Here is an 18,211-nt window from a genome sequence, read left to right on the forward strand (position 1 = left end):
GAATAATAAAACATTGAGTGTAAAAAAATAAAAAAATACAAAAAATAAATAAGAGAAAGATAAAATATTAGCTACAGATTAAAAGAAAAAAAAACCAAGGTAAAGCATAAATCTCAGATCGAAGGGTAGGTGGGATTTATATTATATATTTATTTATTTTCGTTTTTACTAACTAATTTGCATTAAATTTTCCTGTAACAATGGCTTAAAGAGGAGAGAAATGGACGACTGAAACAAGACAGGCAAGAAAAGAGGAAACTAAGGAAAACAATTGATTGATTTGTGAGTATGATTGATTCATAATTGAGGGTTCGGTTTTTCATTGGCCATGTTCTGAGCGGGGGCCTTCTTCCCGAAACACGTACGCATCGAATTCCGTGGCGACGCGCAGACCTCACTTCAGTGTGTAGTCATTGGCGTGGACTATTAGACACTTTCTTAATCGCGAGTGCCCAACCCTAACTCATCACTTACACGCACGCACACACAACACACTCAGCTCATTGTGAACAAACATCCCTATTGTATCAGTAGAAGAGGAGCGACCATTAATTATTGATCGCTGAAATGGGAGATCAAGAAGAGAGGTTAGGGTCGGAGGGTTTGGATTCCGGCGCCGTCGTCAAGACCGATGACTTGTGCATGGAAATTGATCCGCCATTTCAGGAAAACATCGCTACCGCCGAGGACTGGCGGAAAGCGCTTAACAGAGTTGTCCCCGCAGTCGTCGTCCTCCGCACCACCGCCACTCGCTCCTTCGACACCGAGTCCGCCGCCGCCGGCTACGCCACCGGCTTCATCGTGGACAAGAGCCGCGGCATCATTCTAACTAATCGCCACGTGGTCAAGCCAGGTAGTTAGTTAACCTCGCCGCTCTTGCTTTTTGTTCTTTTTGTTGAATTCTGTTCGCGTTGACGATCTCTCTATTTCGAATCCGTAGGTCCTGTGGTTGCCGAAGCCATGTTTCTGAACCGCGAAGAGGTTCCAGTGCATCCGATTTACAGAGATCCGGTTAGTGATTTCTGTTTCGGTTTTGATATTTCTCAATGTGATGTGGTCAACAGTTTATAAACTGGTGATCTAGCTGAATCCTGTCTTTCGTTCTGTTATTATTTTTAGTCATTTATACATGCACTCTGCTTTGTATAAACTTCTGTTCACTGTGGACTATGAAGACATGGGAATCGTGTGTTACTGTTACCCACGTTCAAAATCATTATCGCTATAGGTTTTCAATAAGTCTTTATAATGCAAAAACACGTTCATATGTTCATATTGTTATTACCTGCTTGAGGAGGATCAAGATATTATTACTGTTGAAAGGAAGATTGTTTTATCAACTCAAGACACCTTTACTGTTATGGTTTAATTGATCTCTTTTCGTGTTTAAATTGTGAAGCGGCGAACTGATTTCCATTTCTGTCGTGTTTTATTGTCAGCATTTTTTTTCTTCTGGGAGTATGTGTTATAAAGTTCGTTTTTTAAACAGTATTACTTTGTTCATTTGTTTAAATTTTATAGATTATTATTGTAGTCCTCAGAGTTCTTCTATGTGCGTGTCTGTGTATTTTTTTGAATAATTAGTTCTGTCCTATAATTAATTTATAATCACTCTCTCTATGCTTGTTGATGCAACGAACTAAAATATACGCATATGTAGGTACATGATTTTGGGTTCTTTCGTTATGATCCCGGGGCTATACAATTTTTAAACTATGAAGAGATACCTCTTGCTCCTGAAGCTGCCTGTGTTGGACTTGAAATCAGAGTCGTTGGTAATGATAGTGGCGAAAAGGTATTACCTAAAATTTACCTCAAATCCACTTATTTCCCTCCCGCACCCCTCCATCCCTGCACTTTGTCTTGCATTTTTCTGTTTTTTCAATTGACTCTTGTAGGGCAAAGCTACATGATTTCCATGCTTGTTACAATACACGTCATATGGCTAGCAAGTGGTGCTTTTCTTGGAAGCTGACCAACTCAATAGAACATTGTTGGTCAAAGCATAATGATATATGCTGAGATTTTTTTTCTTTTGGTTTCTAATCAAGATCAGCCAGTTTTCAACGTATGTCTTGGCCCAGCTACATCCATTTGTTTCCTTCTGAAAGGCCTTTGGTTTCTAAAATCAAGCTATTTATCAACTTTTGGCGGTCTTTCGTGTTTAAGCCTGTTCACAATTGGCACTTGTTTTGTATTAATGTAAAGGAATGGTGTGTTCCAGTATTAGCTTCGATCCTTTTCTTCCCATAAACTTTCTATAATTATTTTTGCTTTTGCTTTCAGGTTTCCATTTTGGCTGGTACTCTTGCTCGTTTGGATAGGGATGCTCCTCATTATAAGAAGTATGTTGTAGAGTGTCTGTAACTTTTTTTTGGGCTATTTATGTGGACAGGTTGAATTTAGATAATGGAACTATTATTTTATGCAGGGATGGGTATAACGACTTCAACACGTTCTATATTCAAGTAAGTGGGAAGAAATATTGTTTATACCATTTATATTAAAATTCTAAATTGTGAGTTTGTTTATATGTTATTTCCTTTTTCCTTCAAATTTTTGTATCGTTTAATTTCCTTCAAATTTTAGTACCTTTCTTGTTGCTTCCCAAATTTCATTTCAAGTGTTCAGGTGTCTTATAATATATCCAATGGCATGCTAGTTTTCTTTTTTCAGTTTTTTTTTTAATTGCTCAAAGAACGAAAATGTAGAACTGAAAGCAGGATTTATTTATTACTAAAAGTGGTAGGAAAGGAAAATTAACCTCAAGGGGATCGTTTGTGCCTCCGTTGGGAAACTTATTTTGATGGAAAGAGTGATTTGTATGGAGTGGTTTTGAAGTCTTTTGTAGACGTAATTTACCATTACAATATATGGTATTCTTGTCTTGTTTCTGATGAATCCTTATTTGCAACCTTATATCTACTGATTTTTTTATTTCAGGCAGCTTCTGGGACGAAAGGAGGGTCAAGTGGTTCCCCAGTTATAGATTGGCAAGGCAGGGCAGTGGCTCTGAATGCTGGGAGCAAGTCATCAAGTGCATCAGCTTTCTTTCTACCTCTAGAACGAGTGAGCTTTTTATATTTGTTGAACTTGTTTTATACTTCTTGTAATAATCAAGGGAAGTTCAGCTCCTCTTGTTGGGACCTGGACCAACTAATTCAATTGCATTTCAGGTTGTGAGGGCCTTAAGGTTTGTTCAAAAGGGAAGTGAAACTTATGTTAATAAATGGCAAGCAGTTTCTATACCTCGTGGTACGCTTCAGGTCTGTCAATTGTTGTTTGCTGGCTTTTTCGTTTTTGAGTTTTTCATGTGATATAATATTAAACTATTTCATGGTATTGAGTCTTGAATGTTCTGTGTGCTACATTGCAGTGAATAATATTGACTAGATTAAATTTCCTTTCAAAGATTTTTCCTTGTAAATTGAAATATTTTGCTTTGAAAAATGTCAATAAAGCCCCAGTCGTGTATGCATGCATTCATTTGTTACTTATCTTGAGAATAAAAATGCTGTGTGAAGAACAAAGTTGCTTTCTTTAGGAACTTGATGTTGGATATCCCACATCCATTAGAGATAATGATCAAATTATAATGTATAAATAGGGATAAATCTCACCTTACAAGCTGGTTTTGCAAGGATTAGTTAAACTTAGAGTTCATTTTCTAGGATGACATCAAAGCTTCTTAGTGAGGTTTGTTGGGTGTATTGAGCCATCCCTTAACTGGCTCCTCTTTATTCTTACACATGAGATGCGTAGTTATTGGCGTAAAGGTAGGTTGAAGATTCCACATCGATTAGAAATGTGACCAAATTATAATATATAAGTGAGTGTAAATCTCACCTTGAAAATCAGTTTTTTTACATTGAATCGGGCTTAAAGTCCATTTTTTTAAGTCTTGAAATTATTAAGTATAGCTTTAGGCTTTATCTGCGACAAGGACATTCAAGTTTATATTATGTTTTATCCTCTCTAAAATCATTCATGGCCCTCTGTTTTGTCATTCTTGTTCCTCCATCATTAAAGGATTTTGTGTTCATATTTCTTCCTTGATTTTTTACCCTGGGTTTTGACAGTGTTTTTACCTTCGTAGACTTTATCACTTTATTTTCTGAAATTTCCATATTGCTAATTTCACTCTGCAATTATTGTGTCTATGGACTTTAGGTACTTGAAAAATGCTAATAATCTCTTACCATATGATTTCTTGTTGCTTAACGTTTTGTCATTGTTATAACTTTTTTAACTTTGATAGTAGGTTTGCATGAAGATACGAACGAATATTGTATCATTCAGTAATCTCAAGATAATATTTATTCCTTACATCTTGAATTTACTTTTTCAATGCTTGTTATAGATCACGAGATGATTGTATACACTTGTTGTAATTAATAATTTCATGATCCTCACATCTTTTATCTGTTTGTGTTGTTATTACAGATGTGCTTTTATTGTAGAGGTTTCACACTTATCATTTTGTAATTTCTAGTTATTTTAGTTCCTTACATCTTTAATCTGCTTGTCTAATTTTTTGGTTCTTGTATATTTGATGAGATCAGAGATGGTTTAGAGAAATTGTTTTTTCTTGTTTCCGAAAATGGATGTTTTCCTTGCATATGACCCAATTTGTGTAAAATCTGGTGCAGGTGACATTTCTCCATAAAGGGTTTGACGAGACTCGTCGCCTTGGCCTCAAAACTGAGACGGAGCAGGTTACTTTATTCTATCATTTCTTTAGGTTATCTGTATGGAGCAGTATCTTCCTTCAAATATGCCCTGAATTATTGACACCGGTTTTAAATTATGCAGATAGTACGCCAGGCTTCTCCAGCTGGTGAAAGTGGAATGCTTGTTGTGGAATCTGTGGTAAGCAAATTGGAATGCTAATATTTTGTGTTGAAACTCCATTTCAATTTTTATGGCTTTACTCCTTGACATTTTTAGGTGCCAGGTGGTCCAGGTTACAAACATTTGGAACCAGGTGATGTACTTGTGCGTGTCAATGGAGAAGTAAGTTGATATCAAGGACAATTTTTTTTGCTTCCCTACTCCACCCTCCCCATTAATTTTCGGTGTTTATTTTTTTCTCTGTTGTATGTTTGATGTGTATCTAGTTTGTTTATAGTCATTGGTGAGACACTAGGTTATATGTTTCATATAAGAGTGATAATTGGTTATACCAAAGGCCATACTTGATTATGGAAGTCAGACATTGAAGGAAAGTTGCGAGGAGAAACTATTCTGGGTGAAAGTAGGTGTACCTTTGTACATCCAAACCATTGGCATAAAGACAAGGAGACTGCTGCTTGTGAAAATAACTTTGTTATTGTTCCATGTCTTTTGTTAATGTTAAAGTGCCCACATCAACTAGACATAAAACCAAATTATAGTATATAGTTATAGTATATTGGAGAGTACAAACCTCTTCTTACCAAGTTGGTTTTGTGATGTTGAGTTAGACTTAAATTTCACTTTCTTAAAATGATGATATCAAGCTATTGAAAGTCTATCCTAATCAAGCCGGTTTTGTAAAGTTGACTTAAGTTTAAATTATACCAATTGGTTGAAAAAATCATTTTGAAGTATTGACTTCTAAATCGTATTAACTTAAGTTGTTTTGTCATATTTTTTCCCCATGTCTTCTGAATTATTATTGGTACTTTCTTGCACTCAAAGGCTGCAAAAAAGGGCTTTCATTGTGTGTGTGCTGTTTGTGGTTGACGTTAGACATAGGAGTCTCTTTTTGTAATTTGTTTTGAACAATTTGACTCTGTAAAATTCATTGTAGGTCATCACTCAGTTCCTGAAACTGGAGACTCTACTTGATGACAGTGTAAGCAAGAATATTGAATTACAAATTGAAAGAGGTGGCACTTCAAAGAGTTTAACTTTGTTGGTGAGATTTTTCATTCTTGGATATTTACTTTATTAGTAGTTTAGTACTTTTTGACATACCCAAGTGCTTATATTTTCTTTGGGAAGGGCATCGTGGTGATCTACTTTCAACCTCCACTAAGAGAGGGGCTGAAGAAACTCTAACTGTATAAAATGGTAAATAAATTGAAAGCATAGTCAGACTTTTACTTCATGTCCTTCGAATTTCATCAAAAACATAGGCTTCGAAGATCTTAAAATAAATATAATAAACTTACACTTCTTTAACAATTTTGTTTGCACGCAATGCACTGGCTAGATCTCAATTTAAACAGATTGTGATTTTTTAATGCTTTGTAATCAAATGCATGATAATTTTTATTTTTGGGTTCAACCTGACATATGGCCTCACCATCTATCTTCTGAGGTTTATGAATAAAGAAATACGAACTCAGAGGAATCAATCTAGCATTTCACATCAGCCACCCTTTAAACAGTGATATATTTACTCAGAGTAGAATTGAACGGAAACAAAAGCATCGAATGAAAACATAAAAGTAGTTTCTTTGTCGCTAACATGAGGCTGGCTCAAGAATTTTATTAGCATCTCGAATAATGATTGTAGAAATACCAGTTATAGCTTACCATTGTGCTAACTTTTTTATTGAATTTTTATATCAGGTGCAAGATTTGCACTCAATAACTCCTGATTCTTTCTTAGAAGTGAGTGGGGCAGTAATACATCCTCTTTCTTATCAGCAGGTTAGTTGGACTGTACTCAGAAATTGGAACGTTCATTGTTTTTTATACTCTCGTCTAGAGAGAACTTAGTTGAATACAATTTGACTTACGGTTTGAGAGGGTGCAGGTGGTTGCTGTTTAAATGAAGAAATATATCGAATGTTTATTGTTTCTTATATTTATGATGTTATTCGAGTAGCTGTTGGTAGTTTTCCTTCATTCTATCGATCCATGTGTTGCTGTATCTGTCTTTATATTAAATTAGCATTTCCTCTACCTAGTCCATTTTCCTTTAATATGATGTAGGCTAGTGGTTTCTTTCCTATTTTGCTTACTGGAACTTGGTTATCGGAGTGTATTGTGTTGTGCCATAAATCTCCCAATAGGTTATTCTTCCAATTGAAGCTGTTTGCCTCATTTAGGTTATGTTTGTCTTCTTTGTAATGCAGGCTAGAAACTTCCGTTTCCATTGCGGTCTTGTTTATGTGGCCGAACCAGGGTATGTATACTTAAATAAGCATTAACTTCTAATTTGATAACTATTTATAATCTACTGGCCAGATAAATTATTAGAGATTTGTAGTCGGTATCAATTGGTTTTTGTCAAAATTATTTATAGAGCTTTAGTTAAAATATTAATCTTTAATTTTCTGATCATCTTTTGATTTTATCCCTAGTTTTATTTAAAAATTCCTTGAAATTGCTCATCACGACAAATTGGCATATAAGCTTAAATCTAGCATTACTTATGTTTTCGTATAAAAGATCCTGAGTGGAGTTGATTCCGATGATTTTTATTTTTTTTATTTTGGTATATAAGTTATGCTTTATTCAATGTAATATTCTGTTTTGCAGATATATGCTCTTCAGAGCAGGTGTTCCTCGCCATGCAATAATTAAGAAATTTGCAGGGGAAGAAATATCTTGTCTTGAGGAACTAATAACAGTTATTTCTAAACTATCTAGGGGTGCTCGAGTACCATTGGAATATATAAGTTACATGGATCGTCATCGAAGGAAGGTAATGGTTACTTCACCATCAAAACATAATTTTAAATTAGTGTATATTGTCAATTCCGTTTTTACTTCATTTATTGAGTTGTTTGCTATTTTGAAACCTTTATATATTTTTCAATAAAATTGGTCCTAGTTATTCATGAGTAGAAAACAATCCCTCATTGATTAGATTGTGTTTATTATATTTCAAAGAAAACAATGACTTTTCTATTTAGTAGTATCTTGCATTTTCTTTGGTCTATAAGATTTAGGGCATGTGTAATGTACTTGTAATTAATTATACATGTAATTAATATACATTTTTTCCTTAGATTTGGATAGTCAGCTTATATGGTTGTATATACTATTTGTTATGATAAGCATCTAGCGTTTTACAGTGATAGCCTACATGGTGTGTGTTTTTGTTGGAAGTATATTATAAAATAACCTAGAAATAGTTGAACTTTAAGAGAAAATAGAGATAAGAAAATTAGAGCAAAACAGTCATTAAAAGCCACAAATGAGAATTCCTATATACAGGCTTGCAACCAATTTGAAATTCCTAAAATATCTATCCTACCATTAGATTTATATGAAATTTAAATTAGTAGACCGAAACAAATTATAAAAGATAATCTGTCACAGTTATGGAAGAAAAATCTTAAACTTAAAATTTGAGTAACTTCAAATCTTATAAAATTTAACACCTTGATATTTGACATGAAAATGCCATGCTTAACCTCCATGAACTTCAGAGTTGATATCAAAATCGTGCCCCAGTCATTATGATATCATAGACATTTAATTTAACTCCTCTTATCGTTTAAACATTGCATGACATGATTTGTCAGTCTTGTCTTGTTATGAATTCAAGTATGAGCTAAAAGTCTCACATTGAGTAAAAATAAGGAAGTTGAGTGACATATAAGAAAAAGAAAGACTTACAAACACTAAGCCTTTAGGCTTTGTGTTGGAGGTGGTATCAAATTTCTTATATGGACAACATATATCTCAAAAGGTAAATCTCCCCACTCTATCTTCCTAAAAATTTCCCAGCATGTCTTGCATAAAATCTAAAGATTTCAAGTTGATGCGACCCAATGTTTAACACCAAATATTATTCTCATCAATTTTGGCAATGGAATGAAGAACTTCAATTAAAATTTGTCTAAAATTGTTTTAATCTTTGAAAGAGACATCATAGCCTTAATCTTTCTCAGTTAAATATTTCTCTTCAATTTGAGAAGCCTAACAAATTTGACTTTTTGTGGTTTGAGTGGTACTGGACTTGGTCCCTCGAGCAAACTCTTGAGCTCAAACCTTGAGGATTGAAAAACTATGCTTAGTGCAGATTTTAGAGGATTGACTTTCTGATCTGACATGATAATATTTTCATATTAGAAGCGGTGGTATAATTATCTACATTCCTTTGGTGCATTTTTTTTTGCATGGAAATCATTTAAAAGCTATATATTTTGCTGATTTGTTTAAATAAATGGTTATTGGGATGCAGTCTGTGTTGGTCACAGTTGATAGGCATGAATGGTATGCACCTCCCCAGATATACACTCGTGATAACAGTACAGGCCTTTGGATTACTAAGCCAGCTCTTCAGCGTGATTCCCCCTTTCTATCATCTGGTGCAAAAGATGTTGAAAATATGTCTAGACAGCCAATTTCACCAACTGGCGAGCATGCTTGTGGGGGTCATGTGTGTGAAGGTAACAATCAGGACTTTGTTGATGGTGTCACTAACATGGAAACCAATTGTGAAGATCCCTCAGAGTGTGCATCTCATCACGATGCATCTGATGGTGTGGTGAAAAAACGAAGAGTGGAGGAAGATTTATCAGCTGATGGAAGTGTTGTTACTGATTTATCCCAAAACGGGACCAGGGAAACTAAGCTAGAAAAATCAAGTGTCACACAGGATGACATGTTAATGGATTTTCAAGGTGCGACTGCAGCTGGAGCAAATGCATCAGTTGCTGAACGTGTGATTGAGCCTACTCTTGTGATGTTTGAGGTACTACTGTAGACTTTTTATCAGAATTTTTTTACTAGTGTTAACTAGACTGTGGATAATTATATCATGGTGTCCTCCTTGAAATGTGCCAAAATGTTTGCAAATTTTGTTTTTTTTATAGTTAAAAGATGAATTTCATTTATTTTTATGAAATTTATACAATTCATGTTCCGTTTTGAAGGTATTGAAATATATCAATTTGTTTGGTGTTGAGATGAATTTCAGTTCGTTTTTCTTCTTTTGGCATGTTTTGAAGTTATTTTAACTGATTAGAAAGTCTTTCAAATTGTTTCTATCATGATTTGTTGCATAATGTGTGTTTCTGATATATGCAAACAGGGAAATTCACATTATTTGAACTTTTCAAGAAAACTCGAGCTGTAACGATTGAAGTTTAAAAAATTTGGGGGTAGGGGGTGGATAGATGACAGAGGCATTTGTTATTTATTCGTGCAAATATAAAATAATTCTAACTATGTTAAATTTGTTTTTACAGCTATTTAATAATATATTTAGGTATATGTTTTTAATAGTTTGTTTGACGTATCCTAGAATTGTTTAGAACTGATGTATATGGTTTTTCATCCTACCTTACCGATCTACACGTATCTCCCATGTCTGACCTGGTCTACGTAGTCAGCTATGCTGATATTTTGTAGTACGATTTTCAAGTCATCAGTTTCATAGATGATTCAGTAGTGTCTTAAATCTGTTCTGCATACTTTATGCATGTAAATTGATGGCAGCTAACTGACTCGGGTACAGGCCAGTATAAGTATTTCATAGGAAATGTTAGAAGGAAACAGCGAATTTTAAAAGGATCTATAGACAACACAACAGGATATATTTTGAATAAAATCATTGAAATTTACAGTTTTATATTAAAAAGTTAACATTAAAAAAATACAGTATCATAAAGTACAAAAGATTAAGAGACTTTGATTAGCTCAAATTACTCTGACGTCCTGAAATTTAACAAAATAATTCCTTTCTTGACACTAAACAATTTTCCATCCATTTATATAACAACACTGTGTACCCATCCTGTTAACATTGACGTCCCTTGATTTCTTAAGCAGCAATATAAACCAAGGAAGATTAAATTAATAATGTCAAAAGAGAGAAGGATTATCATTGATCAAGTGTATTTTATTAAATTTCAAAGGTGTGACTGTAATATTCCCTGACTATCGTAAAAAATTTCAAAAATGTGTTCTCTGATGTGTACAAAATAAATATTTAGCAATCTGACATGATTTTTTAGCATTCAAGAACTCCCTTTTGAAGTTTTTATAATGTTTTGAAATCAAGTTTTCCCCATTTTTATTTTTGACCACTTTAAGGCAAAACATTTAAGAGAAGTTATATGCATTCATTCGAGATGTATGGTAAGCAAATATGTATCCAATTTTATATTTTCTCTATTACTAATCTCAAGTTTCTGCACGTAAGACAATGTAATAGATTTTAAACACTATATTGGACTTTCTCGAGCAAGATATTTTTCAACGTGCAATTCTCTTTTCAATATATATCTTATTTCCTCCTCTGAGTATGGTTTAGGACAGTGCTAGTAGACAATGGGCGGATGTATGTAGCCTGTGAGTGCAGTTTTATGATAGCCCAAGTTCCTTTATGGTTTCCTTTTCTAATTCCTTAACTACATACTACCTTTTGTTGTGTATTTCCTGATAGATATCTGGGCCAGGATTTCCATGTAATACAAAAATGATGTATTTATAATTGTGGTTTGCTGTAGTTCATTTTGTTTCTCTTGTTAGTCTATTTGTGAATGAGGTCCTTGGTGCAGTTTGGTTTCAATTTCAAGTTGTGGAATTAGCATTTTGCAAGGTAAGGCTGCATATGTAGCCTCAGTATGGATTGGACTCTTCCTTGGATCCTGCCTTTGCAGGAGCTTTATAGAGTCTAGTTTCCCTTTTTTCAGTCAGTCTAATTGTCTTAGTCATTGCTTTGATATGTGGTCCAAATTGCTTATAATCCTTTTATTTGATTGATGGAAATACAGAAATTTGGCTTCTGGTGTCCCTTGATCTTTTATTTCTTAAAAGAAGCATTTTGATTTTCAGTACTGTTATGTACGAGTGTCTAGTTTTTGTTAATCTGGAGCATTTCAATTTGTGTAACAATTTTTTTCTGCATTATATAACGTCTTGTATTTGTATGCCACCAATGTTTTATGTTGTAGCATGGTAGTAATGCAGATTTACTGAATTCCCTGTGGTTTTTACGTCATTATCATGTGAAACATGTTTTTCTAAAATCCTTTGGGACATGCAGGTTTATGTTCCGCCATCTTGTATGCTTGATGGTGTTCATTCACAGCACTTTTTTGGAACTGGTGTCATAATATATCACTCCAAAGATATGGGATTAGTTGTAGTTGACAAGAATACAGTTGCAATATCTGCCTCTGATGTAATGCTATCCTTCGCTGCCTTCCCAGTTGAAATTCCAGGAGAGGTGAATCTTTCTAAATGAATGGGACACTAATAAAATAAATGAATAAACAAGATAGTTGTTTTTCTTTAGCTTATTGTCACACTTTCTTATTTGCAGGTTGTATTTCTCCATCCCGTTCATAATTATGCTCTCATATCATATGATCCCTCTGCATTGGGACCTGTTGGTAGTTCAGTTGTTCGTGCTGCAGAGTTACTTCCAGGTGGGTTTATCCATGTAATTGCTAAATTTATACTGTTTTAATGTGACTTTATCTTTATCAGATCCAGATTTCAGAATGAAGACCGTGTTTCATTCTCATTGGCCTGTAATTAAAGACTAGATTACTATAGAATTTATGATTTGTTACTCTGAATTAGATTTCTCTTGTGACCCTTTTCTGTCGAGGAATACTTATCTTAACTGTGAGGATAACATGATATTTGCGGATGTGATGAACTTTGTATGAACTTATCACTATATAGATTTGTAGTTTATTCTTGACACTTTTACATTTTCTAGTTGAAGTTAATTTCTTCTGGTAAAATAGTTTAAATTACTCTGGATGAGGGAATATTTTAAAGGTAAATAATATTTTGTACGAAGTAAACATTTTTACATGTAGATGATGTGAGAAAGGAGAGATTTAGTGGCACATTTATTTTCACTCTTATATTTCTATATAGTTGAAAGATTTTTTTGTACGTTTTCTTGTTCAGAGCCAGCATTACGTCGGGGAGATTCTGTTTACCTAGTGGGGTTGAGTAGAAGCCTTCAAGCAACATCTAGGAAATCAGTTGTTACCAATCCTTGTGCTGCATTAAACATAGGATCTGCTGATTCTCCTCGCTACAGAGCAACCAATATGGAAGTAATTGAGCTCGATACAGGTAACTTTGGATGAGATTTTTTGTAACCATGTTACTTGTACATATAAATGCCTTACTCTGCATGTGTTTAAATACAGATTTTGGAAGTACATTTTCGGGTGTGCTAGCTGACGAACAAGGAAGGGTCCAAGCTATATGGGGAAGCTTCTCCACTCAGGTTTATACAACATATTCTGATCTTGCTGGGATGGATCTGAAAATTTTTCATTACGTTCAAGATCAGAAAAAAATGCTAAATGCAGATTGAATGATGTAACTAAAAACCTTTGGGCAATTTATGCTTTCAGGAGAGTTCATCCTTTGGCATGACAGAATATAAGTGCCTTTTTTTCTAAACCGTGAGAAGTTAGAACTTTCTGCTGCTTTTTTGGTTTAGATTAATTTCATTTATGCTCGAGATTTGGGCACATGTATGCAATGCCCACACCTAAACATTTTCATTTTGCATTAGGAGAGCACGTTAGAAAGTTTAGGTAGAACCACTCTTCAATCTTTTACAAGATTAACTTTTAACAAGGTTGGTTGTTTGACAGTTGATGACAATAAACCTTAATTTCTATTCTTCTATAGAATAGAAGTTCAGTAGGGGATGAAGTTTCCCCATTTCAAGGTTGGGACATGAAACAAACTATAACAAGAGCTTACTAGTGTACCTATAAATGGTACTAATGAAGGACCATATAAGTAGGATACTACAAAGGTAATCCAATTCCACCTTCATATTAGTTTATAAATAGACCTTGTCTATATTGTCCTGTCGTGAGTAAAATACCTGATGAGAGATTTGTACAGTGTACATATTCTATGGTTTTTTCTCTATTCATTTGTTTAATATAACAAAGCCTGACTTCAAACAATTGTGTCCTCGTAGAAGAAGGGCAAGAGAAGAAAGAAGATAACCGGAAAGAGACGAGAGAAGACAAATTTTACTCAAACTTCAAAAGGCTACCTGAGGGTGGGTTGGTCCTAGAAGACTAAAATGCCATTTTTCCTTTTCATTTAGAATTCTAATATCAATTAAGAGAAAGGCCTGGGGTGGGCAATTTGGTCCTTGAAATCTATATGGCATTATTCACCTTCGTTTATAATTAGAAAAACAAATATAGGAGAAACTTTGACAAATTTTTGCTAGATATTTCGCTCAAATATAGTATTCACGAATTATTACTGCTACCTTTTTATTTAAAAGCTTGTCAACTAACTGGCTAGTGAGTCGTGGCCAAGGATGAGCCAGGATATATTACTTTTTATTTTTATTTCTTATTAAAGGGGAGAGGGTGTATTTATACGATGAACCCTAACTGAATTGTGACATGCTTTTTCTCTGGATGTGGAAATTCCCTGTTCCAGCTTAAATTTGGCTGCAGTACCTCAGAAGATCATCAATTTGTGAGGGGTATTCCAATTTATGCAATAAGCCAGGTCCTTCATAAGATTGTATCTGGCGCAAATGGCCCACCTCTTCTCATAAATGGTGTCAAAAGGCCCATGCCACTTTTGAGAATTTTAGAGGTTGAACTTTATCCAACATTGCTTTCAAAGGCTCGGAGTTTTGGATTAAGTGATGATTGGATTCAGGTATTGATATCTTTCATTTTATAGTTTTTCCTTTTACCTATAGGATATCTGGCAAAAGGCCCATGCCATTTTATGCTGTATTTAATACTATACTTCACTCAAGCAATTGAAGTTTTAAAAAATGCAATGTTTGGTCATATATATTTATAATGACCTGTTCATGGAACTTTCTGTTTATGATTATAAAAAACCCTTACCTTTGACTTATTGAAAGTTGAAACAATCAGCTTTGATGTTACCATTCTCTTGGTTTGGTCTTAATTGTTTTTGGTCACAATTACTGTAGGCACTTGTTAAGAAAGATCCAGTGAGACGTCAGGTTTTACGTGTTAAAGGTTGTTTGGCTGGATCAAAGGCTGAAAATCTTTTAGAACAAGGGGACATGGTCTTAGCAATCAATAAAGAACCAGTCACATGCTTCCGTGATATTGAAAATGCTTGTCAAGATTTAGACAAATCAGATGCTAATGATGGGAAGCTTCACTTGACTATTTTCCGGCAGGTATGCGACAGTATTTGCTCTCTAATTGAAGTTATTTATACTTTTCTTTTGATTGAATTTGTGGAGCCTGCTAAATGGAGCTTTTGTGTTTTGTTTGTGGCACATTGACTACGCCTTACTGATTAATGTGCGTATTTTGTAAGGGACAAGAGGTTGAACTTCTTGTGGGAACAAATGTTAGGGATGGAAATGGCACTGCCCGTGCAATTAATTGGTGTGGCTGTATTGTACAAGATCCACATCCAGCAGTTCGTGCACTTGGATTTCTTCCCGAAGAAGGTCATGGTGTATATGTGGCAAGGTATGATTTTCTTGGCGGCAAATTTTTTCAAGCCTAAGTATAAAAAGGGACCTGATTAATGGATAGCAGGGCGTCTGTTTTGATAAGTTTTTCCATAACTTCTAACTTCTAAGAAAGGAGAAAATGAAATTGATTTCTTTATAAGCTAAAATTACTTTATGCACAAAATAAAATTAAGGTTTTGAGAAGTTATACGAGAGAATGTCTACAAAATAGTATATGTATAGGCTAATTTGAACTTGTAAGGTTGTCAATTTCATTATTTTTCTCTTGCAAATCCTTATGAAGAAATTCATCCGAACACATCCATTATAGTGTTATTATATGTTAAATTTTATGAATGCCTAGTGTATTAGTGAGCAAGCTCACTTTGAGTATGCTTACAAATAGCCGTTGTCATTATCAATCATTATATGGATTATGAGGTTTGGTCTGTATAGCTTGTTTATGGTCTGAATTCTGAAAATAATGATATATTTACCCAACATATAGCTTGGATAATGATAGTTTTTGTACACCAACGTGCCGGCCTAAGTATAGCCGAGCACTTGTATTGTATCCTTGAATCTGCATTATATCTTTCAATTGGACAAATCTTTTGCTCCGCACTTGTTCAGATTGAGGCTTGAGAGTGTGCATTCATGACAATATGAAGATTAGCTTTGTGGTCTGTATGATCATGTTGTTTTATCGATCTAGTAATTTGGAACTCATGCTGTTTCTTTCATTTAAAATTAAAACTAATATATTATTATATAAAATGAAGTAATTGTGTCCTTTTTTATTTTTCCTAACTATTTTTTGTATTTGTAAACTTGCGTATGCTCTCGCAATGCATACTCGTATGACTACAGCATCTGCTTATAACAAAATTTTTCAAATTCACAGGTGGTGTCATGGGAGTCCTGTACATAGATATGGTCTGTATGCTCTTCAATGGATAGTCGAAATTAATGGAAAACCAACTCCAAATCTAGATGCTTTTGTTGATGTGACAAAGGTATGGAATTACTATGCATGGAAGCAACTTGCATTTGTATGCTGTTCCTCCATTTTCTTTGTTTGAGCTTTGGATGTATGCAATCTGATGTGATGTCCAGAGTGGCTTGAATACTCTATAAAATGCATGGCACGTGTACATGCGGAACATGACTGGTGTGTGTTTAGTGATACATGATGAATTTACCCAGTTAATAAAGGTTGTTTTATTACTTATTTACATAAAAATTATGGAATTTCTAAACCCGTGATGTTTCTAATACATGCTTTTTTTTACGGCTAGCAAATCTGCATATTTTATGAAGAATGTTGTTGTTCTCTTGTCTATATCTAATGGTACTGATTCACAGTATGGAATCACGTTTCTTGGCTGCACATTTATATCTAGGACTAGCCAAGCTGCTCTTTATCGCTGTTCTCGTAAATTATTAATGTCTTGTGATCATTTATTGAATGTTGGCAGGAACTAGAACATGGGGAGTTTGTTCGGGTAAGGACAATTCACCTGAATGGGAAGCCTCGCGTCCTAACATTGAAGCAAGATTTGCACTATTGGCCTACGTGGGAATTGAGATTTGATCCAAATTCTGCGATGTGGCATCGCAATATAATCAAGGGATTGAACTGCAGTACTGTATGAATACGTAATTCTTACGCATTCCTGTTCCTGGGGATGCAGCTGCGCGGGTGCATGAAAAATCTTGTGGAAGGCATCTTACAGGTTCAAAATTATGGTTTAACAGTGCTGCTGCCTCGTTGCAAATTTGATTCTCTTAGTGCAGAGATTTTCTGTTGCATTGCCATGATTAATGGGTTTATGAGGCATTAGATTCTGGCTGGCGATTATTTGGAATGTGTAAACCTTTGGGTGGATCATATTGGATATTGGATAATAAAAAAGATAAATCTTCACTTTCAATGTATCATGGGCAAATAGAACTTTCGTTTGATTTGTGAATATTTTTACTGACCCTCTTGGCTTGAATTTCTCCTTCATTGCACATTTACAATGTAAATAAATAGCCTAGGTAGAAACTGTGATTCTTAGCTCGTACCCTTTTTCCCATCTTCTCCTTTTCCTTTTTTTTTTCTCATACACTATCGAATGGAGTCCAAGATAATATCAGTTGAAGAAAATAAAATTCATAACTTCATCAGAGGATAAAAATTGTCATTGTGGACTCCAGGTGGATAATTATATTTCTTGTGAAGGCACATTTCCTTCTCAACTTCATCCATATTTTATGCATTTGAAAGACATTCAAGTGACCCTCTATCAATTTAACAATAGCAAATTTTCTCCTTGAATGCTATATAAGGCGTGAAAACCGGTATGTTAGAGACGAAGTTCCACTTTTTCTTTTATGTGCTTTGTAATAGAGGTAGACGTGATATAACTTTCGATGTAAACCGGTTTTTCCCAATTCGCTCATGTACCCGACAACAAGACCACCTCTCTAAAAGTTTTCAAAATATTAATGAGAAATAACAGAAGATTCATACATTGAAAGTAATTTAAACAAGTTAATTTATAAAACTTTACCACATTAGTTTCTTTAAAACTAGTTTTTAACTTGTATATAAATTAACTTTAGTTTATAAAAAAAATTGCAAGTATTTCTGAAAAGAAAATTTATCCAAACACTATGTAACTTCTCTTTGGTGCGGATAGAAGTTGTCACGATGTGCGAAAATCATGAATAATGGAAATAAAATGAGAAAAGAGGGAGAGGTATAAAATGTGATTGTAGCAACTAATCTTTGGGGCATCTCGTGAAATTTCAAGCATTGGAGAATCCACAAAAGAGACTCTTGCAAATAGTAGATACCCCAAAATAGGA

At 34.4% G+C, this 18,211-nt stretch overlaps 1 protein-coding gene across 4 annotated transcripts; it reads left to right on the forward strand.

Annotated features, from left to right (window-relative positions):
• The first annotated feature begins 229 nt into the window (after window positions 1-229).
• Window positions 230-17,330, forward strand: DEG7 (DegP protease 7). 4 transcript variants are annotated; one of them, XM_085674985.1, is made up of 25 exons: window positions 230-853; window positions 941-1,011; window positions 1,661-1,795; window positions 2,287-2,345; window positions 2,432-2,468; window positions 2,944-3,069; window positions 3,177-3,266; window positions 4,650-4,715; window positions 4,813-4,869; window positions 4,948-5,013; window positions 5,792-5,899; window positions 6,559-6,639; window positions 7,068-7,117; window positions 7,474-7,639; window positions 9,128-9,640; window positions 11,939-12,121; window positions 12,218-12,323; window positions 12,820-12,990; window positions 13,068-13,147; window positions 13,862-13,945; window positions 14,341-14,568; window positions 14,855-15,070; window positions 15,214-15,371; window positions 16,260-16,371; window positions 16,834-17,330. In XM_085674985.1, the coding sequence occupies exons 1-25, from the start codon at window positions 568-570 to the stop codon at window positions 17,008-17,010; spliced, it is 3,426 nt and encodes a 1,141-aa protein (XP_085531111.1). In that variant the 5' UTR covers window positions 230-567; the 3' UTR covers window positions 17,011-17,330. The 4 variants fall into 4 exon arrangements, with proteins under 4 accessions (XP_085531111.1, XP_027942487.2, XP_085531116.1 ...); XM_028086686.2 differs by lacking the exon at window positions 13,862-13,945 and having other exon boundaries at window positions 231-853; XM_085674990.1 differs by lacking the exons at window positions 230-853; window positions 941-1,011; window positions 1,661-1,795 and adding an exon at window positions 1,838-2,068.
• The last annotated feature ends 881 nt before the right edge of the window (window positions 17,331-18,211 follow it).

This window comes from Vigna unguiculata, chromosome 1, assembly GCF_037176805.1.
Source record: "Vigna unguiculata cultivar grain cowpea cultivar isolate G323 ecotype 2 chromosome 1, ASM3717680v1, whole genome shotgun sequence".
Lineage (NCBI taxonomy): Eukaryota > Viridiplantae > Streptophyta > Magnoliopsida > Fabales > Fabaceae > Vigna > Vigna unguiculata.